The following is a 24,660-nucleotide window of genomic DNA, read 5'->3' on the forward strand; positions in this document are numbered from 1 at the left end:
CTCAAATTCACTTTAAGATGGAATATTGTTCTCGCATCTAGGGTGTTGCTCCAAAACCTCTCTTAAGCTTCTAGACTCCATTCAAAAGAGGTCAGTCAATTTGGGGGCTGGCTGAGGTTTTGGGATAAATTTTATGGATGAAAATTTGCACATTGCTAGATTGAACTTGTATGCTGTCACAAAAGTGGCCAGCCCATTGTTAGCTGTTGTGCTATTAGGTTGGTTGTAGTGCTGTTATGTTGGCTGCAGTAAAAAAGTTAGTGAATTTGTAAACTCTTTTGGCTTTAGCTGCAGAGTATAAACAGACATTTATTTATTTAATGACCCATCTCTTATAAGTCTTCACTTGTAAGAGATGGGTTCTTCATTTGTCTCGGGTATCACCTTTCTTACAATCCTGGAGGTGAAATTTATGAGGTTAATAGGAAGATACAATACAAAATCTATTTGTATTTGGACTTTTAATCAATGATTAAAATCTAATTTTTTTTTTTTCTGCCTTCTAAATATGGTCAAACTTTATCTAGAAATTGCACGCAAGAAATTGAGGCTTTCCATGTGCCTCACAAGTAGCAGGGTAGCAACCATTTCTCCAAAAGGCTGCTACACTGTGGGAAGCAGATATATCGTTTCGGATTTTGAAATAAACCTGAAAATAGAAGTAATTAATAGAATACTTATGTTTATTTTTAAAATTATTAAATAATATTTATATATATTATAAGCATAAATAAATATATGCACATTTGAAATTTTGTGCACTTAGCGGTCCTTTAAATTAGAAAATGGAAGTGAATAAGAGATTGATGTTTATATTTTATTTCTAAAATGTTTTTCTTTTTAAAGTTTCATCAGACTTAATATTTTTTTTTGAAAATAAAAGGTTTAAAACACATAACATATTTTAAATTTTTTATTAAAACTTAAAAAGTACATACAGTAAGTTTCTTAATGGACTGAAGTGCTTGCTTTATTGCAGTCCATTAAGAAACGGTGAAATATTGGCACTGTTGAAGCAGAATTTAAAAAAAAATTCCAAAAATTAAAAAAAAAAAAAAAAAAGTTGGCCATCTGTTAGAGCAATTTTCTGCCACCATGTTTGTTACATTTTTGGCCCATCCACCACCTAGTTAAAGGGAACAGCAAGCTCTGACAAGGTCATGAGAACATATCCCCCTTCCTCCTATAAATATGAAGAACATGTTCCGTGAGGTATTCTATCAATGCAGAAAGACCTGTGGTGTGATGACCAGTCTAATCAGAAATTAAAAATGTCTAGAAGAGCATTTTCACTGTGCAAATAACACAGCAACCTGTTTACAAATGTGTCTTTCTATAACACCATGAAGGCCATGCATTCAATTTAAAAATGACTATACAGTCTGTACCCAACATAATAGATGCATTCCTGGACTTCTTAGGTAAGTTGAGTTTTACGTAACCTGATATGCCAAAATTACAAAAATCACAATATCCTCAGAAGAATGAAGTAAAATAGTTATATACCATAAAAATTAAAAACTTATCTGGGAATTGCAGTGAAGTAGTACCGCTTTCACTTATTCTCTTGGCGCCTCCGTAGCCAGGTGGGCAGGAGCAGAGTGCGTAGCATATGCTTCTTGATTAGACCGGGGTTCGAGCCCGTGCCCACCAGATACGGAGGATGCGGAAAGGTCAGGGAATGACCACCGCATATCTCCGGAGCAATATGGCCTTAGTTGCTAATGCTCCTAAAAATCAAATAACAAACAAACTTATTCTCTTAGGTGACACCGTGATAATGGTCCAAATGAAATTTTCTGTAAAGAACGTCACAGGGTTAAGTTATAAGAGATGCTGTCACACTTTACGACATGCAAATGAAGCATGTACTACAAGATAGTTTGACGAGAAGTTGTTGAAAATGGTAGGACAGTATGAATTTCAACTTCACCACAATAACCCGACGTGTAACAAATGTTACACACAAAATTCAAACAAAAGCTTCCACTTCACTCTCAAACAAAACTGAACTGACTCTACAATCCAGAAAGAAAGGAAGGAAAGGTTGTAGAGATGAAGAGCTAGTGTAATTCTCCGAAGAAATAGCCGATGGGACACAGTCCACATGGCTTGAACATTGTATGGGTTTCTCTGAAGTATTTTGACGTACTTTACCGGTCTCAAAACACGTTGTTGAATATTTCTTCAGAATTTTTAAAGCAGAAAATGAAATGTTAACTCTAGTTATTTACCCAGATTTTGGTTACACTGTAGGTTATTATCCAACATAGTTTGGATAATAACCTGCAGTAAAAATAAAAACTTTATAACTTATTGTTCCTTGATTCGACTTCGCTCTTAAAAATTATACAGCAAGTATCTTTGATTTTATCAAAAAAATTTTACCTGTCCGAAGTTACGTAACTCGGCCTTACATAAGTCGGGGACTAACTCTATATATTTTGGGAGTGGAACTGTACCAGTAGTGGATCATTTTATTGAAACGTATGAGATCTGCTCTAGTCCTTTCAGTAGGAACATTGGATCCTATATATATCCAGCCAGTGACATCTCTTCTCTCCACCAAAGGTACTAGCCCCAATCCTAATTTAGGTCTCATCAGGTGTGGGCAAAAAAATCTGTCACACTCTTCTTTAGGATTTAGAGTATCCATTACAGCAGATAGCAGCTCCTCTGGCTTTAGGGAACCTTCACGGTAGTAGTAGTAGCTTTATGCATTTGGCATCTAAAAATGTTTTATATATCAGTTTCATATAAAATAAACATGACAGTTTTTGGATGTTTTGTTCTAAACATCTAAAAACTGTCATGTCTATTTAGAAATTACAGTTAAATGTCAGTATAACGAATGCCAGAGTAATGAAATATTTAGTGTAACAAAATCACTCTCCATCCTCTGCCAATTCACTATATATCTGTAAAAAATGTTTTATATATCAGTTTCATATAAAATAAACATGACAGTTTTTGGATGTTTTGTTCTAAACATCTAAAAACTGTCATGTCTATTTAGAAATTACAGTTAAATGTCAGTATAATGAATGCCAGAGTAATGAAATATTCAGTGTAACAAAATCACTCTCCATCCTCTGCCAATTCACTATATATCTGTAAAAAATGTTTCAATTTAGTGAATGTCACTTTAAATAAAATATCAGTTTAGTGCAACAACAAAAAATTTTTTTACTTTGTAAAAAAAAAGATAATCGTTAAACAATATCAAGTATCTTTTTTTGATATTTGGTCTTCGCCATCCGGCAATACTTCTGTGATTTACTAACTGATCAGTTATCCAAGTCGTCTCCTAGTTTCCCCAATGTAGCAGCTAGTGCAGTCATGGCAAGAGATACGGTAGACTAGACCACTTTGTAGTAAGGTGGGAACTGGTGTTTTCACTTTAGAGATGAGGGATCGTAACTTTCTGCCGGGTTTCTAGGGTCCTAAAATCACACGGGATAAAATGCGTACAACTCCCAGGCAGAAAGTTACGATCGCTCATCTCTAAAGTGAAAACACTGGTTGGAAAACATCTTTCGGAACGTGAAAGAGCAATCCGCTTAGCGGATGTAGAAAACTCAGCCATTGCTGAACACGTTTGGGCAACCCACCACGACATTGACCCCACAACGTGATGTCATGATTGTAGATAGGTCCCGCCAATACCGACATTGTGCCTGGTTGGAGTCGTTGAACATCACATGCTCTAATACCTCGGTCAACAGGAGCAGTGGATGTCGTGTCCACCCTATAATCGAAGCAACCATTTTGATTAATGACAAATGTTGGCAACGTCCACACGCGACACAGACACAGGCTTCAACATCCAACAATTAATCACGCAGTCCACGTACATGATTGGCAGTACACACCCTCATGTTCCACTCTTAATTGTCAATTTGACTGAGGAAGGTTAACAAATTAACCGAAAGCTTTTGTATGTATCTAATCTAATATATGTATGTGTTTTTCCTATTATTAAACCTGTCATAATTTATTCTGTCTCCATTTCACTCTGTGTCAACAGTAATTCGATATTAATAAGACATGATATTATCAAGGGGAATGTCTTTGAGTGTTCAATGTAAGGAGTGTGAGGATATTTGGCAGCAACTCAGTGTTATGGGGCTTTATGAGAGCTTGAAGAGCAGGGTGTTTGCCCTTGAAGGATTTATATTTTAGGGCCCATCAAGCTCTCAGCTGTGGACATCAACTCTAGAGCTTGCACTTGATCATCGGGCAACCAAGCGCAAACTCCCAAGGTAGAATGCTCTGGATCTACAGGAGCTAGTTGTCGGTGACTCTGTTGTCAGGAAAACAGGAAATATGTTTTGAATAAGGACAGGTGGAATAGGACCAGGGTATGTCTGCCAGGGGCAAAAGTTCATGATGCTATAGAGTAGGTATCTTTTAAGGGCACAAAATATATTGTTGTACACATTGGTACTAATGACATTAAGGGTAGGAGATTTGCAGACTTACTTAACAAGTACAGGTCAATGTTGAAAAAGAGTTGGGGTTAAATTTGAAAGTGTCTGCAATTCTGCCCAGACACGATAGGAGGGAGTATATGATGAGAGTCTTGTCAATCATTTCGGCCCTAGAGAGATTGTGCAAGGCTCATGGGGTAGAATTTTTCTCAGTGTGGTCTCAGTTTATTAACAGGGAAGCCTGCTTCTACAGGGATGGGATGAATTTAAATAGAACGGGTGCAAGAATATTTGCTGATGCGATCAAGGCAGTGTTAGATGGGTCAGAAAACTGCTAGTTTGGTGGAGGGGATACACAGAATAATAGATTATAATAACCACCAGCAGAGGTGGAAGTGATTCTTACACTGCTTCTATTGGAATGAGCAGCAGCCTTGAAAGCAAGGTGCTAGAGATTTCAAGGACTGCTGGGAGTCGTCATGAAACAAGTAAACACATGGGTTGTGTTAGGGTAATTAAGAGTATGATCAGGTGCATATATACCTATTTGTCAGTAATGCTAGGAGCAAAATAAATAAATTTGATGAATTTGAAGTGCTGGTCAAGACGTTATGCAGAAATTGTTGGGATATCAGATATATAGTGTCACTGAGATATAAGGGATGCAGAATTTCAATATGGGGAGCAGTATAGTAGTAATGGCAAATAATGCAAGAAAGCAAGCATATATAAAAAAAAATCTTGCAACTATCCTTCCTGAACTTGAATTTATGCCTCATCTGTGTAGTCTCAGTAAGTGGAAGAATGCCATTAATATTCAGCTTACTCAGTCCATTCAAGGCTTTAAACATCTTATTCAGATCTCCCTACAGGTGCCTAGTCTAGAGATTCTGCAATTTGCAGAACTGAAGCCTGTTTAGTCAAGAGCACCCTGTTTTCCCCTTCACCAGTCTGGTTGTCCTTCTCTGCACCTGTTAGAGAAGATCTAGATCTTTCCTAAAGCAAGGCCTCCAAACTTGTGTACAGTACTCAAGGTGCAACTTAACCATGGCCTTTTAAAAAGGGATGAAAACTTCATTATCTCTGCTAGCAAAGTTTCTGCATATCATTGAAAAAACGATTACATTTGTGACTGCTCAGAGAATTTTCATTTGTGAATGCACAATTACCCTAGGTCTTTTTCATTCTCCATTACTCTGAGTATAATACCACACAGTTGATAAGTTACTCTGGGGTTACTGTTTCCTATGTAGTAGCTTGCATTTGTCAATGTTAAATTTCAATTGCCATTTCTCAGACCATCGACCCAATTTTCCTAGATCTTGTTGCAGTAGATCACAATGATGACTGTAGTTAATCACCATGTCAACCTTTGTATTATCTGCAATCTCAGATATTAAGCCTGATATTCTTTCCTCAATGTCATTGATAAATATTGAAAAAACAACAGTGGGCCCGCACCCAACCTTGGAGAATTTCATTAATAACATTAGTCCTGAAGAGTAGTGCTCATTGATAACATCTGTCTTCCACTTAACCATCCCTTTATCATAGCAGTAACTTGCCCTTAATGCCACATCTCTCCAATATGTATAGCCGTCTTATGTGCAACAGTATTAACAAGAGGGAGTAATATTCCAATTATATGATGTCAAAATTGTTTTTTGCATTTAGTTCTTTGATCACTTCATAATAGAAACCCATTGTTATTGGTTAGACAAGACCGTCTATTAATAACTCCATGCTATAATTGCATGCATGTCCAGATGGTCCTGCATTGCTTCTTTAACCAGTGATTCCATTATTTTCCTTGGAACAGACATTATGTTAACAGTTCTGTAATTACTCATGTCCCTTTATGAATTGGGAATACATTCTCAATCTACCATCCATAGGGACCTCCCATGAATCCAAGGATGCTCTCATAATTATGGCTAAGTGTTTTCTTACTTCTTTTGCTGCCTCCCTTAATGTAATTGGATAGATTCCATCTGCCCCAGATGCCTTTTTTTATGTCCTTCAACAATTTCTCCTCCAGTTTCCTTTCAGTTATACCCAAAGTCCTTTGGCTCCTCGTTAGAGATTGATAAACTTTTGGCATCTCATTCCATAAAGAATTCCTCATGTGAGAATATAGATGCAAAATAGCTATTCATTTTGTCTGCAATCTGAGCAGGTTCTTCTCAGTTAACCCACAGACATAAAGGGGCCCAATGTGATTCAACCCTTTCCTTCTACTGTTAATATAAGCAAAGAAGTCTTTGCTGTTTTTCTTTGCCAGAGACTTCTCATAATCTGCCTTGCAGAATCATCTACACAAGGCCGCAGTAATAATTGAGACACACCATGGGTTTGTTAAGGGGAAGTCATGTTTGACCAATTTGATTGGATACTATGACATGGTCACAAAGGAGCTGGATGATAAAAATATTTTTGATATCTTATACTTGGATTTCAGGAAAGTGTTTGATACTGTTGCACATGGAAGACTACTGTACAAATTGGAGCAGTATGGCATTAAGGGCAAGTTGCTACAATGGATAAAAGGATGGTGAGTGGGAGAAGACAGAGTGGTAATCAATGCACGCAGCTCTTTGTGGACTAACGTTATTAGTGGTGTCCCCCAGACACGGGGGACACCACTAATATCATTGATAAATTTGTGTATTTATCAGTGATATTGATGAAGGTATATCAAGCTTAATGTCAAAGTTTGTAGATGATACCAAGGTTGGCAGGGTTGTTAATAACAGTAATGACAGTACAACAGGATCTGGAAAAGTTGGGCAGATGGGCTAAGAAGTGGCAACTGAAGTTTAACATTGAGAAATGCAAAGTACTGCATATGAGTAGCAGTAACCCCAAAGTAACATACTAACTGCTTGGTGTTACACTCAGGGTAGTGGAGAATAAAAGAGACCTTGGGTTAATTGTGCAGTGAGATATGAAGTTTTTTGAGCAGTACAGACAGGCTGCTAGAGTAGAAGATCATGGAGTTTTGTCAGTGATATACAGGAATTTTCCGAGCAGGGATAAGGAGGTGATTATTTCCTTGTATAAGACAGTGGTCAGCCCACACCTTGAGTACTGCATACAGGTCTGGAAGGATGTAGAGTTGCTAGAACGAGTACAGAGAAAGGTAACAAGACTGGTGAGGGGAACAAAGGGGGTGGTCGTACGCAGAAGGCTTAAATTCTGAAAATGGCAGATACTGGAGACTAGGCACCTTCGAGACGATCTGATTGAGGTGTATAAGGCCTTGGATGGATTGGGCAGGCTCAATGCTGATAGGATTCTTCCTCTTGCTCAGATTACAAACCTGAGGGGGCATAAACTGAAATTGAGGAAAGATGGTTGTCAAGTAGATGTGTGAATTGATTGCTGGAACAAACTTCCATCTGTCGTTGTGGAAATTGATAGCTTACATAAGTTCAAGGCAGAACTAGACAAAAATTTGGAATGAATAGATGGGTGAAATGGTCAGGAAACAGAAATTAAGAATAAGTAAATATATATGGATAAACATGCATAAAAATGAAATTCTTACCTACTGTCAGACTCCTGCTTGCTGATGCTACCAGAACCTTATGTGCATACCAGCAAGAGGTGCTGTAAACACTTAATTTATGAGTGAGGGATTAAATCTATTAACCAATAGTAAGATAACAAATTTTACAATCCTGGATCTAGTAGTTCTTGTTGGAGTAGAGGCCTTGGGATGAACTTTGCTCTCATACTCCGATCATCTGTGGTTGTGCAGGCTGGTTCTTGGGGGTCTGGAGGCAGGGGTGTATTTGGGCTGCTCTTCTGGATATCTGGACTATATTAAACCCAGGGGCTCACATCTGGTGAGTATGGGCTTGGCACACCTGGGGTCCTGAGCTGGATATCATCATTTTTTGCTTTCTTGGTGATTCCCTTTTAGTTCTCTTTCTTCTCTCTCTCGGTAATTCAGAACAGAATTTTTTTTTTTTTTTTTGTCTGGTGCAGCATAAGCCTCAGGTTTCCTTGCACCATATGGCTAATAGTAATAATAATAAAATATTTTCTTTTCCCGTTTTTCCATTTCTTCTGTTTTCTTGTTGAATAGGGGAAAATGTTGAGGGTTGAATTTGATTCCTTGTTTTGTGTTAATTGATGAGGCTCCAAACATTTTTATGAAGAGGGTTCTTTAAAATTTCTTCAGTTGTATTGGTTGTCTGTCTAGAGGATTCTAGTATTGTTGAAGTCCCATGTGTCACCACATTGGAATGCACATAGGGTTCTGTTGGATTTTAAAATTCTTCCGTATTGTACATCTTTTTTTATGTTCTTTGATTCTGCAGTTGAGTCCTCTATACGATTCTCCTGTGTATGTACCCCCACGCCTACAGTTTTTTATAAATAGGGTCTCTAGGGTTTTTGGGGTCATTGGGCCGTTGTTTTAGGATCTGCTTAATCGAGGCCAAACTCCTGAAAAAGGTGGTAATTCCATATTTTCTTGCTTTTTTTATACTGATTGTTGGTATGTAAGGTGTGCATATGGTAGTTCTTCTGTCCCTGCTGGGCTGGGGTTGTGTGAAGGTCTTGGAGATGCCTTCTATTGCTCTGTTAATAACGTATACAGAAAATTTGTTCTTGAAGGCAAGCCTGGTTATTGTGTGTAGTTCTTGGAGGTTTTCTTCTTTACAGATTCTGTATGCTCTGAGGATGAAGGATTTGAGAACACAGATTTTTTTTTTTTTAAACTTTCATAAGTAGCCCTGGAGATTTTCTGGTGAACATGACATCTAGCTGCTGCTGTTGTTTTCTATTTCCATTTTTAATTTGATCTTTTGATAATGGATGTTAAGAGCTTAATTTTTGTAGATTTTCTGTTCCGTGGATCCAGATTGTTATTATATCATCAACATATCTGCTCCAGAATTTTGGTTTTTTAGGCTGGTTTTCCAAGAATTCTTCTAATTTTGACATAGATATTTCTGTCATAATTGGATAGAGGGCATTTCCCTCTGTTGACCCCACCTCTTGCCAGTATGCACAACAGGTTCTGGTATCATCGGCAAGCAGGAATCTGACAGCAGGTAAGGATTTAATTTTATTTATGTTTATCCCTATGTATTTACTTATTCTTAATCTGTTTTCTAGTGTAACCAAAATGGAAATTTAACCTAAAATCCTTTAGACTAAAAATTCACATTTAATAATTATTGTAACCCTTTCTACTTTCTACCCCTAGCAGCATGGTCTGATGATGGGTATCGGTAAGATGCCTGAAACATCACCTTAAATATATAGTTGTTTCAGCTATAAGCTTAATAAACTATATTATTAATTAACCTTGATGCAAACTGTGTTAATCACAATGAGCAATCCATAACCCTTGGAGCTACAAGGTAATTTTAATTAAGTGTAGTGATATTTTTCAAAAATTAAAATTGCAAATATTAAGGCTCTATTAAATTGAAGTGTTAATGAAATAAATTATCATATAAATAAAAGAATGACTGTTAAAAAAAAAAAAGGACCAGCAAAAACAAATCGATAAAAATATAACCTACACGGGAAAACTGAAATGCTTGATCCTCAGAGAATATAATTATAAAGTGTGTTTCAAACTTAAATTTCAACTCTTTTGGATTTTGGGAAAATAAATTTTCCTTTGTATGGAGCACAAAACCTCAACTATCTCAGTGTAGCCTTAAAATCTGCAAAAATACGGTATAACCAGGGGCTCACATCTGGTAGTATGGGCTTGGCGCACCCAGGATCCTCAGCTGGATATCATCTCTCTCTCTCTCTCTCTCTCTCTCTCTCTCTCTCTCTCTCAGGGTAACTCGAGTTCTGGCTGGTGCAGCATAAGCCTCAGGCTTCCTTGCACTATATGTTTGAGCCTTGCACAATCTTTCCAGGGTTGAATTGATTGACAAGGCTCTCATCGTATACTCTCTCTCTCTCCTATCGTGTCTGGACAGAATTGCAGACACTTTCAAATTCAACCCTAATATTCCAAATATAAAAATAAACGTTAAAAGTAGAACACTGAGTGCTCTACTTTTAACGTTTATCTTAGTGTTCTACTTAAAAGTAGAACACTGAGAAATCGACATGAACACTGCAGTGCAGACAATGCAAACTGAGACAATGATTAACTGTAATTCAAATCGTTAAAGGTGTTTTGCAACAAAGTAGCACAATGATGATATATCTTGGTACTGGTCATTCCATGTCACCGCTATAGGGTTAACTGCGGGCATGGGCTACTTTGTTTTCAGATACATAGTAGAGCTTGACTCAATATTGCTAGGTGTCAGGTGAAAATGTTCGAGAAACAATGTCGTTTTGAAAAAAACCAGGACATTTGACATCCCGGGTCAACTGTGTGGGGACACCAGGACAGAGATCTGTAAAATCCATAAATCTGGGACTGTCTCAGGAAAACCAGGATAGGTGGGATCCCTAGTCTTTGTAGATTGTGCATGCTTGGCTGTTGCAATGTTTTATTCCTTCACTTATTTCTTTTCTGTGTATTTGTATTTTTTTACCAAAAAATTATTTGATAATTTATATGTTCCCAATAGGGAGCATAGTTCATATACACTGAGTCATCACCGAATTATGATCACCTACCTAATACTTTGTAGGTCCTCCTTTTGCTCTCAGTACAGCAGCTATTCAACGTGGCATTGATTCAACAAGATGTTGGAAGAGTTTGGGAGGTATGTTAGTTATTTTGGTTTTTAGGAGCATCAGCAACTAAGTCCATATTGCTCCGGGATATGCGGTGGTCATTCCCTGACCTTTCCGCATCCTCCGTATTTGGCGGTGATGGGCTCAAACCCTGGTCTAATCAAGAAGAGTGTGCTATGCACTGCTGCTCCTTTCCACCTGGTTACAGAGGTGCCTGGGAGGTATGGCCAACCAAGCTGTGTGTAATGTGGTCAGCAATACAGGTATGGAGGTGACGTGGTGTATCGAGACACCTGATATGCCTTTCCATAGTGTTTCACAAGTTTTCTATGGGATTGATATCGGTGAAGTTTGGAGGCCAATCGATATGCTGGAAGTCAGAACTGTGACTTCAGAAGAGGAAGTCAGAAGTGCCTGTTGGCTCGCCGCATTGTTATCTTTTTTTTTTTTTTTTTTTTTAATGTAAACCCCAAACATGAGAGGTATTAGAACCTATGGTAATTAGTACTGTGCTTTGGTTGGAGGTTGAGAAGATGAAAGAAGATATTTGTTGACATTGGACTTGAACTTCTGTAGACTGTAATTTTCAGGAAATATGTATGAAGGAAGGTTGTTCCAGAAAACGGCAGTTGAATGAATAAACGAGGAAGATGAACAGTTGGTTCTGTGAGTTTGAAGTTGGACAGTAAATGGATGTTGGCTGGTGGCTGCACGTGTTCAGACTGTTTTGAAAGAGAGAGCAGGAATTATAAAGCCAATTCAGAAGAACAGTGCCCATGGAAGTATTTGTAGAAGAGGCATGCAGCAGAAACAGTACATCTATGAGACAGCGAGTGGAGAGACTGTTAGAGATGAATCATTAATTAACCTAACTGCCCTCTTCTGAATGGAATTGAGAAGCCTGAGAGAGGTTTTGGGGGCACCACCCCAGATGTGGGAACAATATTCCATGGTAGGGTGATTTCTGATTTATACAGAGTGAGCAGCTGTTTGGAAGAAAAGTAATGCCGAGAGCGAAAGAGAAAATCAAGTATTTTAGATGCAGAGGAATCAATATTTGTAATGTGCTTGTGCCAAGAGAGATTAGAAGTCAGGGTAATCCCCCAAAAGAGATATATAATTTTGCTTAGAAATCGGAATGTCATCAAAGATAAGCATACGAGCAGAAGAATCCTTTTTGCGAAATATAAGACAAGATTGAGCTTTAGAAGGGTTGAAATCAACTAAGTTGTCTTTGTCCCACTGGAGAATTACCTGAAGATGGGAATTTAAGGAATTGGTAGCAGATTTTCGAGAAGTTGAAACTGATTGAGCAGGGCAAGGTTTCTCAAAATGAAAAGTGGAATGCAATGTGCTATCATCGGCAAAACTATGGATAGGATTTCCAGTCAATGGAAGAAGGTCATTAAAATTCAAGAGGAAAAGAGGGGGGGGAAGAAGAACTGAACCTTGATGGGCACCGGCATTAGTGGAGAAGTTAGAAGACAGAGCCATCTACCATCACCCTCAGTGAGTGATCAGAGAGAAAACTGGATAACCAATTACAAAAAACAGTTGGCAAACCATAAGATGGAAGCTTGTTTAGATGACCTTTATGCCAAACACGATCGAAAGCCTTTGAGATGTCAAGAGCAACTACTTGTGTTTCGCCAAACCTTTCCATTCAATTAGTCCATAAATGGGTAACATAAGCCAGAATATCACCAGTGGATCGACACTGACGGAATCCATACTGGCGATTGTTGATCAGACGGAAGGTTTCTAGGTAGTTTAACAGTTGGCAGTTAATTGATTTCTCCATTACTTTAGAAAGAGTAGAAGTAATTGCAATGGGATGATAATTGGATGGGAGGGATTTGTCACCCTTTTTAGGAACTGGCTGGATATGAGCAAATTTCCAGCAGAAGGAAAAACACCTTTGGAATAAAAAGTGAAAAAAGGCGGCAAAGAATAGGAATAAGTTCAGGAGCACAGGTTTTGAGAACAGGTGGAGAAATACCATCAGGACCTGGAGCTTTCTTAGCATCAAGATTCGTCAAAATTCTTCTGACATCCTTTTGATGGAAGACCATAGGAGGCATTGAATGGAGCGTGTTGGGAGGTGTTTTACCAAGATCATTAATACATGAGTTTGAAGAAAAATGGGATGCTAGCAAGTCATCTTTATCCTTGGCTGAAGTGATAGCAGAACCATCTATTTGGACAGTGGTGGGAGCAGAGATGGGCAAAAGTTGCGGCCAATAGCTTTGGCAAGAGACCAGAATTCTCGGCTACCATTAGGGCAAGAAGCAAGTTTTCTACTCTTAGCCTGTTCAAACTCTAGTTTGGACTGATTAATAACTGCTTTACAATTGTTGTGAGTTTTGGTGTAGGCAGAAAATGAAACTGAAATATTAGAAACAAGCCAATTATGATATGCAACGTTCTTCTCTTGAACAGCCTTAGCACATTTATTGGAAAACCAAGGTTTAAATAAAGGACGAGATTTTAAAGTAGAGTGTGGGATAAAGAATTCCATTCCTGCAAGAATAATTTCACTGACATGATCTGAGCAAACGTTGACACCAGAAGTTTTGAAACAGTAATCCGACCAAGGAAAAGTAGAAAAGAAATCTCGCAGGTCATCCCATTTTGTATTCTTTTAATGCCAAATAACACGAGGTTGGGAATAGCCATGAGATAAAGTCTCCATTAGAGAAGGGACAATCATGAAGTTGTGATCTGAAGTGCCTAAATGACCTCTCACTTTGACTGTGTACTTAGAAGGGTTGTTTGTGAGAAAAAGATCAAGCATGTTGGCTGTATGGTTAGGATTGTCCGGTATTCTTGTAGGTAAATGAACAATCTGTGCAAGGTCATTAGTAATTGCAAAAGCTCAGAATCTCGACCAGCTGGGTTGTTGTTACTAGAAAACGGAAGCGAGCAGGAGTTGTGAACTTTAAAATATGTTCCACAGTGGTTCTTCTGCTGGACATCATTCATTAAATGGGAATTAAGGCAATCAACTCTTACTATTATTCAGTATTCAGTGTATTCAATAAGGTTTCCCGGGCAAGTTCATTTGGGTATTGATTTTCTAGAAAATGCCTGTTTTATATGATTGACTAGTGGTTTATATATTAGGACAACAATCTTGTGTTCTTAAGATCTATTCTGAAACGTGGAGAATAAATAGGCTCGCAACGTCAAAATCGGTGTTGTGTTTATTCACTCTGAAATCCTCCCAGAAGTTAGACCTCGGAGTGCCGCAGAACATGATTCTTTTATTATAAAATTCATGCTGTGGATAACGTGTAGCAAGAGAATGGCTAAGAGGCAAGGATAATTAAACAAAACATCGTTTATTAATTATAGCATACAAACAGATGTAAAAAATAAGTAGTTGTATTCTTCATATAATTATATAAGATCTATCTCTTATCAATAGATAAACAATATATTACAGGGATAATGATACATGTGTACCAATTTGTCTGTGTTCTTCATGTGATTCTCAGTTGGCACTGCTTCTCGCACCCTATTAAGCCAACAATCATCCTCCAATTTGAGTATCTAGGTATATATGTAAATGTACTGTACAGGTTTAACAGTATGGCAATCCATTAGTACAAATGGAGCTTACTAATCTTAAACTCTAACTTCTAAGTGTTGTAAGATAGATACTACCTTAGTGAGTGTTCCTATGAGGAGGGTTGTTTCTCCGTGGACTCTATTAAATTAAATAAAGTTTGCAACTATCGTGTTGCAAATATAGGGTGAAACTTACCAGAAAAGACTTTGCAATGTTCAGGGATTGATGACTAAGAGCAGGAGCCAGCGGCACAAGAGAAGTGCTTCCTCAGGATATGGCTCTCTTTGTCTCTTTTCTCTCTGGGTTTCTCCCTGTATCTTTCTCCATTCTCTCCTCCTTTCTCTTCTTTGTCCGTCCTGTGTCCTCCGTTTGTTCTGTGTCTGTGTGTCACCATCCACTTTGCCTGAGCTTCTCTTGTCTGTGTCTCTCTTTCTGCCTTCCTCTCCACTTCTTTGTCTCCGATCTGCATATATGTATCTCCCCTCCCTTTTAGTGTTTCCAGTGCTTCTATTGGTCAAAAGGCTAATTTTGTGGGGAAATAAATCCCAGGGACTGTTATTTTTTGGGAATTTGTGAGGAGAAAGAGGACCTTCACATTTGCATGGGGGTGGAATTTCCAGACTGCCCAGCGGTAGTCACTAGATCTAAAGTCCATTCGTGCCTACACAAGGAATTTCCAGACAACAATCACCCCATAGTTATAAGGTTCAGATTTCACCCCAAAGTATGTTCCTTAATTGACATTACTCTCTTTTCTCCGACGAAAGTCATATACTTTCTCACCGTTTTATAAACATTACATCCACAATGTTCGTCCGATCCGATCGAGTAATGATATCTTGCTGTGAATCAACCGGACTCATAAAGATGGAATAGTATTTCAACTGCTGTTTTCCCTAGTGTGGCGTCAATGAGCATACGCTAAAAAAAAAGAAACTGCCTTCTACATGGAGTGAATATCGCCCTACAAGTACAGTAGTGGCAAAAAGTATAGGGTGATTCAGTGAGGTGACAGTCCTCAAAGGCAAATGAAAAGTAAAAAATGAAGACATTTTTACAAATCACCAAGGAAAATTACTTCACTGTTAGGAAAGTTGGACTGGAGAAAGTCAAGTTGCAAAGAGAGGAAGTCAAAGAGCTCCAAGTGATTAGTGGAGTTGGGAGAATGGATGAATTTGACACAGTGAGGCAGAGAGATTTTAAGCCAGAGAAGATCAAAGAGAGGAGATTCCAAATTGCCAAGTCTCTCACAGGGAATATCAGAATGGACATATGCACAAGTACCACCTTTGAGGCAAAAGGAATCATACAGCGAATAATTTGGGCATCTGAGACGAGCAGTAGTTGAATGAACCGATAACTGAGATTCTGTCAGAAAAAGTACATGGGGTTTGGCAGACTGCAAGTGAAAATGGACATCATTGAGATTAGAATCGAGACCACGTATATTTGTGAAATGAATTAGGAAGTGTTTGGGAGGTTTAGATCTTTTTGCAGATAAGCTTGCTCTATTAGTTTGACAATTCATGGTGTATTCAATAGTAAGAAAAAGTGGGTGGGACATGCTGTATGAAGTAATGAAATTTTTGGATATGTCATACACATGGTAAGAATATACCCAGATCCTTGAAATAACGTTTCGACAATGCCCCCCCCCCCCACATACACACTACTTGGACTCCCTCCAGTCATTATCTGGCAGAGTAGAGGTAGCAAGATTATACACTAGCTGATCTGGAAGCCTCCTAGAGAATTACCAATAGGTTCGGTCCGGTGTACTAACTAGCGGCCAGCCTGTGAACACTGTTTTAGAGCTGTACCCTCGAAATGTAAGGAATATTGGATCTCGCCACGATGTTCATCATAACCTGAAAAGTGTCATCAATCATACTGCATGATGGAAGAGATGGGGAAGGGTTGACCGGAGCTTAGCTCTAGAGTCTAAACATGGGTTCCACCAATAAGAAAAGTGGTGGTATTGCACCGGTTGATGAGAGTCATCTACCACCTAGTACTGCCTGGTAACATGGAGGGGCAACACTCCTCCTTGGAAAACACCATCGCCATTCGGCAAAAAGTGTAACATAGCGGGGTGGGCACAGTTAGCAAGCGGTTGATGATAGTAGAGATCACTGATACATTGTTCCACATGCACCAGGGTTCCAAGTTCCTGCCAGTGAAACATGCCCCACACCATACAAGTGCCTCCACTGGCCTGCACTTTGATACCGTGCATGAATTAAGAGCCTCATGTTGATGCCAAATCTGTACACAACCATCCATGATGTGGAGTAAATAATGTGACTCATCTGATCAGCACACCTTCTTCAAGTCTTTTAATGTCCAACTTTCATGCTCTTTGCACCAGGCGAGTCTTTTACGCCAATGAACCTTGGTTAGGAGAGGATTCTGTAGGGGTCATCTGCTGGTATAACCCATACGTGTGAGTGTGCGACACATGTTCATGCCAGGTATTGTGCCTGGTTGGCCCATGCTGTATTGAGTAGTCAACTTTTCAACAGTGCTGCGCCTGTTAGCCTGTGCAAGTTGTTCTGGCACTCACCTCTAACATCAACCTTTCACTGACCTTTGCAGTTTTTCCATTAAGTCGATGTTTGACCATTTTGATGCCAGTTCTGGTACACATTAACTACAGCAGCTCTCGAACACCGCACCAGTTCAGCTGTTTGGGAAAATAAGGCATCAGCTCATCGAGCACCCACAGTCTGTCCTTTGTCGAAGTCCGATAAATCCTTCCTTTTACCCATCAGGCTCAGAATTTTACTACATACAGAACTACTGACACTTATTTATGCTACATAGGTCGACTAACTCCCCACTCTCGTACCTCACGTGGTCAATGGGTCTAATTCAGTTTTCATAGGGGTTGGTCATAATTCAGTGATCACTCAGTGTATGTTGAAATATTTACATTTTGCTTTTATTTAGAATGAATAAAAATCATTTTAGAATAGTAAGCATTATATAAAATATTGTGGTATGACAAAATTACTTGAGGAGCTGAATCAGCCCTGTGGCTTGCTAGCTGGAATTGCTGTTTAATGAGTTTCCCCATCCTCCTTTCAGGATCTTTAAAATAAAGGACTGAGAGTTTGCTTTTAAAATTGTTTATGTTGAAATTAAACATTAATTTAATATTAATTTAAAATAAAATGTATCTATAACTCTTCCCCCCAACCCATATTTACCTTCACACAGTCATTTTTTTTCTCCTTTTTCTTTAGCTTTTGTAATGATGTCACAAACTGAAAATTTTCGGTAAGTTGAATTTATCTGTATTTCATTTACTTATTAAATATAAATAATTATATAATAAAAGAGGAAGTTTTTGATGCTATGTTTCTTTCCTTTTTTCCTTTTTAAAAAGGAAAGAAACATAGCATCAAAAACTTCCAGCACTGATTTTATTTTTCAAATATTTGAATATCAAATAAAAAAAATTATTTTGTAACTTTAATGCCTAAGTTTAACATTGGTGGTGTTTTTAATGTCTTGTTTATGGTAAGTAATTTCTTATTGCAGTTTGGATAAAGATGTCTTCAAATCCTAATTTTTTTTTTGGCTTGTTTTTGAAACAGTTTTTTTTGCCAAACTTGCAAAGTGTGTTCCAAAAAATTACAAATTGTTGTTGGTACCTTTTTCCATTCAGATTCTGTATGACCATTGCAATCTACAAAGAAATGAGGATAAATTACAGTGGCAAACCTAGTTTTTATCTCCACTAATTTATCAGCTGCTTACAGTCAATTTTTTTGTTTACATTTTGAAAATTCTTAAAATTTCTTATCACATCACAATTTTTGCATACGCAGGTCTTATATGTATCTACATCTCTAAACTACAGTTTGGAAAGTAGGTATGGCACTTATCCATTGAATTGCATTTTCAAATAATGTTTCCATGTGCTTATGGCGCCTCCGTAGCCAGGTGGGAAGGAGCAGCAGTGCGTAGCACATGCTTTCTTGATTAGACCAGGGTTCGAGCCCATCACCACCAAATACGGAGGATGCGGAAAGGTCAAGGAATGACCGCCGCATATTCCCAGAGCAATATGGCCTTAGTTGCTAATGCTCCTAAAAACCAAATAACAACAACATGTGCTTATAGATGGTAGCAGGGGCAGATTTGGAGCATAAGACTGATTGACTGGGCAAATATCCACAAGTGGCCCATTAAGTTACATACAAATGCAGTTTTATATACAATCTGGCACCAAGGTCAATGGCACACTGGGATTTTTCCAGGTGGTCCCACTCCACCTGGTGGCAGTAATGTTCAATGTGCGACAATGTTCAATGTGTTTGCCTCTCATCTCTCAAAAATGGAAAGACAATTATAGTGTATGTGTACAGTTTATCTGTGAATCCATTGCATGTTGTTATTATTATATACTCCTTTTTCCTTCAGTACAGCATCTATCTGACGTGGCATTTATTCAACAAGATGTCGGAAGCATTTGGGAGGTATGGCCAATCAAGCTGTGTGTAATGTGGTCAGCAATGCAGGTATGAGGTGATTGGTATATCCAGATGCCTGATATGCCTTTCCATAGCGTCCCACAAGTGTTCTATGGGATTGATATCGGTGGAGTTTGGAGGCCACTCGATATGCTGGAAGTCAGAACTGTGTTCCTCAAACCATTCCTGCACAACAAGTTCCAGATGGCTCGGTGTATTGTCATCTTGGAAGACACCATCACTATTCAGAAAAAGTGTAACCTAGTGGGGTGTACACAGTCAGCAAGCAGTTGACGATAGCGGAGACCAGTGATATGTTGCTCCACATTCATCAGGGGTTCAAGTTCTTGCCAGTGAACATGCCCCCACACCATACAACCGCCTCCACCGGCCTGCACTTGTGATACCATGCATGATGGATCGAGAGCCTCACGTTGACGCCAAATCCTTTCACGACCATCCACGGTGTGGAGTAAGTAACATGATTCATCAGACAAGCACACCTTCTTCTAGTCCTCTAATGTCCAACTTGCATGCTCTTTGCACCAGGCGAGACTTTTACGCCGATGAACCTTGGTTAGGAGAGGATGCAGTAGGGGTCGTCTGATGTTATAACCCATACATGCGACGCATGGTCATGCCAAATATTGTTCCGGGATGGCCCATGTTGTACTGGGTAGTCAACTCTTCAACAGTGCTGCGCCTGTTCACCTGTACAAGTCTTTGGATTTGGCTGGCGTTCACCTCTAACATCAGTCTTTCACTGACCTTTGCAGTTGTTTGATGTTGGGTCGTTGTTTGACCATTTTGACACCGGTCCTGGTATACTTTAACAGTGGGAGCCAATATGGCCGTCTTACCGTGCGGATGTGTTTTAGTCAACTCCGTAATTTTTGATTTTAAATATGTGTTTAAGTGTTATTTAACCCAAGAAAAGTATGCACACAGGATTATAAAGAACAGAGGATCACGCTGTTGAGATATTTTTGTCATTTACTTGGGAACATCGTCTGGTTGAAGCATTATTTATCTGTATTCTTTGTTGTCAGACCGCATAGTCACCACGTGGCTGGCGGCAGGGCTATAGAGAGAGGCTGCCAATATAACGCGGCAGCCACGTCTCAACCTGACACCTTGACTAGGGTGGTGCTATAACGACTGTAACTTTGGACAGTGACTGGGTCCCAACCTTTCAACAAACATTTTATGAAGAAAGTTAATATGGGATATCGTGTATCACCCCCCCCCCCCTGCCATAAACTCTCCAAGGTAAGGTGCGAACTATCTTCTCGACCACACTACTGTACAGTCGGTCCTCGTATAGCATGTGTTTGCATTACACGAATTCGATCATACACGATTTATAAATAGGGGAACGTTATCTTATATAACACGAACTGAATTCGCTTATACACAATTCGCCTTTGTGTTTACAAGAAATGGCAGTCGAACGGGGAATCACCCCAACTGAACGCAACATGATAGCAATGAAGAAGAGTCTGAAAATGTATTTATGTGTTTTATATCAGTGAAGGGGAAACACATTTCATAATAACGTAAAAACCAACACAATTCCAGCTATCGGTATAATCGCAAATGCAATTAGATGGAGTTTACTACCAGTCTATAACAGATTCCACTAGCAGAAACGCAACTGGAAATCGTTTTTATTGTTTTATGGTAGTAACCTCCAGAAATGTGCTTTAGTAAAATGTGAGGTGTTAATTAATAGTGTATCTCGGCCTTTACGGTGTTATTTATTCAGTTGCTACACGCGCGCAGCTTTGTTTATGTGTATCAAGCGTGCCACCTCGTTTTGTAATTGTGCTTTATTCCCTAAAAATTAGTAAAATACTTAAAAGGTGTGAAAAGGAAGCGTCCTGGCTAAGACACTGCAGATTCAGAGAGAAAAAGAAAAGCAATATCGATAAACAGAGGCGGACTGGGTCAAAAATTCTTACCCGGGAAAATTTATAGTGGCCTCATACTACGGTTTATGGCCAAAATCACACCGGCCTCCGGCCCACCGTGGTTTCCCCCGTAAGGCTTATGGCCAGTCCTCTTCTGTCGATAGAGAAAAAATACGAAATTGTGAAACGCTTTGAGCGAAATTAAAGACCATGTGATATTGCACGTGCTACAGACCTAAATGAGGCAACGCCGAGAATTACAAAGAATGCAGCGAAAATAAAAACAACTTTCATAGTGGGAACAACTCAAAGTGTAATTAATATCCATTAGATTAAGACACAAGAATTGGAAGAGATGGAACGGCTGTCATCTGTTTGGATAGAAAATCAAACAAAAAGCAAGTTTGCTTACGATAGAAGCAAAAACATTAGCAATATTTTATTACGACTTACGTATTATAATTTATACTTACGTATTATAAAATACGTAAGTATTTTATTACGACTATTTTATTTAATATAATAAATTTTTTACAAATAAAATACGTATTTTATTCGTAAAAAATACTTTTTTAGTATTAAAAAATACTTTATTATAATATAATATTATTTTTATTACATATTTTAATTGTTATAAAATACGTAAGTATTTTATAACAATTAAAATTACCCGATTATTTATTGTGTTTGGTAATGTTTTGGTTCCAAATGTGTGTTCAATCTTGGGTGGTCGGCACCTAACCCTACTTTTCCCATAGGCCCTGTTGTTTATATTGCACGATTTTGCATTGCACGAGGGTTTCTAGGAACGCAACTATCGTGCTATACGAGGACAGACTGTATTTTGAATGCCACCATTGTGCTTTCTGCCCCCTAGAAATCCCCTAGAGAAGTAGTTCCACTCTTCTAGGAGTATTTTTGCATTTGGCTGTTCCCTCCCCTCCAAAGTGTAGTGGGGGTTAGACAATATCTTTGAAAACTGTTTGTGCAGCAACAGATAAACCTACGAACTTCTGGTGGGTAACAACCGCCATCTTTTTAAAAGAGCTACCAGAATATACTGAAGCATTCCCGATTATCCAAACTCTCCCGATTATTCGGAATACGTAACAATGGAAGGGAGACACGAAAAAATTAAGGACTCACGGATGCAGAAACAAAGCGACGAACTAACCATAATAGATCAACCAGACAAGATGGAGGAGGCCCGTTCCAGGGCCACCCTAAGCAAGAGGAAAAATCGAAAGGAAGTGGACCCTAAATTCGAAAGGGAGACCCGTTCGCAGGCCGAAACAAGCGAACAACCTGAACCAACAGCATCACAAAGAGATGCAAACAATGAAAGACAGCAGAAGCCACACCTGCACCATGCACTGCTGGAGGGCTCAGTCTATGAACAATCCCTCAGACTGAAAACGGCCCTATAGAATATTTTTAAAGAAAACCCAAATAGGATATCTACGGGCCTGAGGTCCCAAATACTGATCATATTTTACAAAATGGAGACAATCCTCCATGACACATACCTGGAAAGTCAAAAAGCTACTACAAGGCTACAAGCCTATATAGAATGCGGGGCCAAACAAATGCCACAGCGCGCCCTGACATACTCGGAAGCGCTGAGGACCCCATTAACGAATGAAGCTCAATCGACCGCAGAGGGGCACCAGAGGAAGAGAGCCCTATTACCCCCACCAAACCTAATGATCCTTAAACCTAAGGAGGCAGGTAAAATCTCCACAAGCAAGGAGCTTAAAACAAAGATAATCAACAACATGTGGGAGGACCTCAGGCACATGAGAATTAAAGGAATGCGAAAAATGAGAGACGTAGGGCTGGTGATAGAAACAGAAACCAGACAAGAAGCACAGAGCATAATAGAAAATCCTAAAATAGACTCCCTTGGTCTTATGGCCCAGCCACCCAAAAAGAAAGGACCATCAATATTAATCTTTGATGTAAACCCGGAAGTTACGGCCGCACAACTCGTGGAAGAACTATACTACAAAAACATACAAAAGGAAATAACAGATAAGGAACCGCATGATGTAATAACTCCAAAATTCCACATAAAGGCAAGAGGTGGAATCAATAATAGTTGGAGCGTTGAACTCAGCCCAGAGGCATGGAAAGTCTTAAAAGATAGGACAAGAGTATACATAGAATGGGGCAGCTATCGCTTTCGGCAACGACTGGCAGTTCCCAAATGTTTTAGATGCTGCAAGTTCGGCCACTCGTCCCAACGGTCCCAACGTGCGGACATTGCACCAAGAAGGGACACGGATTTAAGGATTGTCCGCACAAAGAAAAAGAAGCTGCCTGTGCAAACTGCAAGTCCATGAAGCTGGATCATGCCCACTCAATCAGGGACCCAAATTGCCCTACCTATCTCAAAGCCAAGAGCAACTACCAAAATAGAATCAATATGGGGACAAGAACTAAAGAATATAATAAAACAATGATCAAAATAATACAAATAAATGCACAGCGAGCCAAAGCAGTGGCAGACCAAATCAGGGTCAAGGCTGATGAGGAAAATACAGACGTAATTATTCTGCAAGAGCCATACATCCACGCAGGGCGGGTAACGAGGTACCCACTCCGATATAAGATAATCCATACTGAAGAGGACACCCCATGGGCAGCGGTTCTAATCAGAAATGCAAACATAACCGCAACCAAAATAACCCAACTCTGTACGGCCTGGGCTGCTTGTGCCCAGATTATCAAGCACTGGGCTCCCTTTATGTTGTGGCCCTCTACAGCAGGCCGGGACAGGAAATGGAGACCACAATTAGCTACTTGCGTCACCTCCAGAATACCCTACCAAACAAAAAATAATTATAGGAGCGGACGTCAACTATTGCTCCCCTCTATGGCATAGCGCCTCTGCTGACTGAAGGGGAACTGCAAACGGGCAACAGCTCGAGGATTTCATACTGGGTTTGCAGTTCACAGTATTGAACCAGCCGCACCAGTTACCAACATACTGCAACACCCTTTGGGAGGCCACTATAGATATCACCCTGGCAACTAGAAACCTGGCAAATCACGTGGCTGACTGGAAGGTGGAGGAAGCGTGGACCACCTCGGACCACTGAGTCATCACCTGCAAAATAACTAGAACACTGACTAGGGAAAAAATAGTAAAGCAAATATGCCACAGCTACGCTGTCGCCAAGGCAGACTGGCCGAAATACAAGGAGCTTTTAACTACAGCGATTTGTAACAAACTGCAGTCCCTGGATCCACGAAACAACCCACATGACTTACAGAAGGCAACCGTGGAACCGATAATTGACATAAGCAATCAAACCATCAGGAAAAAACACCCCAAATGGGAGCAGTCCCTTGGTGGACTCGGGAGATTGCAGCCCTCCGGCGGAGAATGATGAAAGAAAGAAAAGACTTTCAAAGAGCCCTAAGAACATGGCCAGCAAATGAAGTCAAAGCATTTAGACAGAGATATAAACAAGCCAGAAACCAATATACAGAAGCCATCAAGAAAAGCAAAAGACAAGCTTGGGAGCTCCTAGTCTCCACAACCGGAAACACTGACTCCTGGGGAGTAGTCTGTAAGGTAACTACCAATAAGCTTCCCA

General features: G+C 39.4%; 1 protein-coding gene across 1 annotated transcript in view; it reads left to right on the forward strand.

Annotated features, from left to right (window-relative positions):
* Nucleotides 1-24,660, forward strand: part of LOC150083237 (tudor domain-containing protein 1-like) — a 657,806-nt gene that overhangs the window by 24,140 nt on the left and 609,006 nt on the right. Inside the window, exon 2 of the mRNA XM_090378447.1 lies at nucleotides 17,916-17,949. Within this exon, the coding sequence (XP_090234573.1) occupies nucleotides 17,924-17,949 (26 nt within the window). The 5' untranslated portion in view covers nucleotides 17,916-17,923. The remainder of the gene's footprint in view (nucleotides 1-17,915; nucleotides 17,950-24,660) is intronic.

This window comes from Mastigoproctus giganteus, chromosome 7 (assembly GCF_048544385.1).
Source record: "Mastigoproctus giganteus isolate SK-2022 chromosome 7, ASM4854438v1, whole genome shotgun sequence".
In the NCBI taxonomy this organism is placed as follows: Eukaryota; Metazoa; Arthropoda; class Arachnida; order Uropygi; family Thelyphonidae; genus Mastigoproctus; species Mastigoproctus giganteus.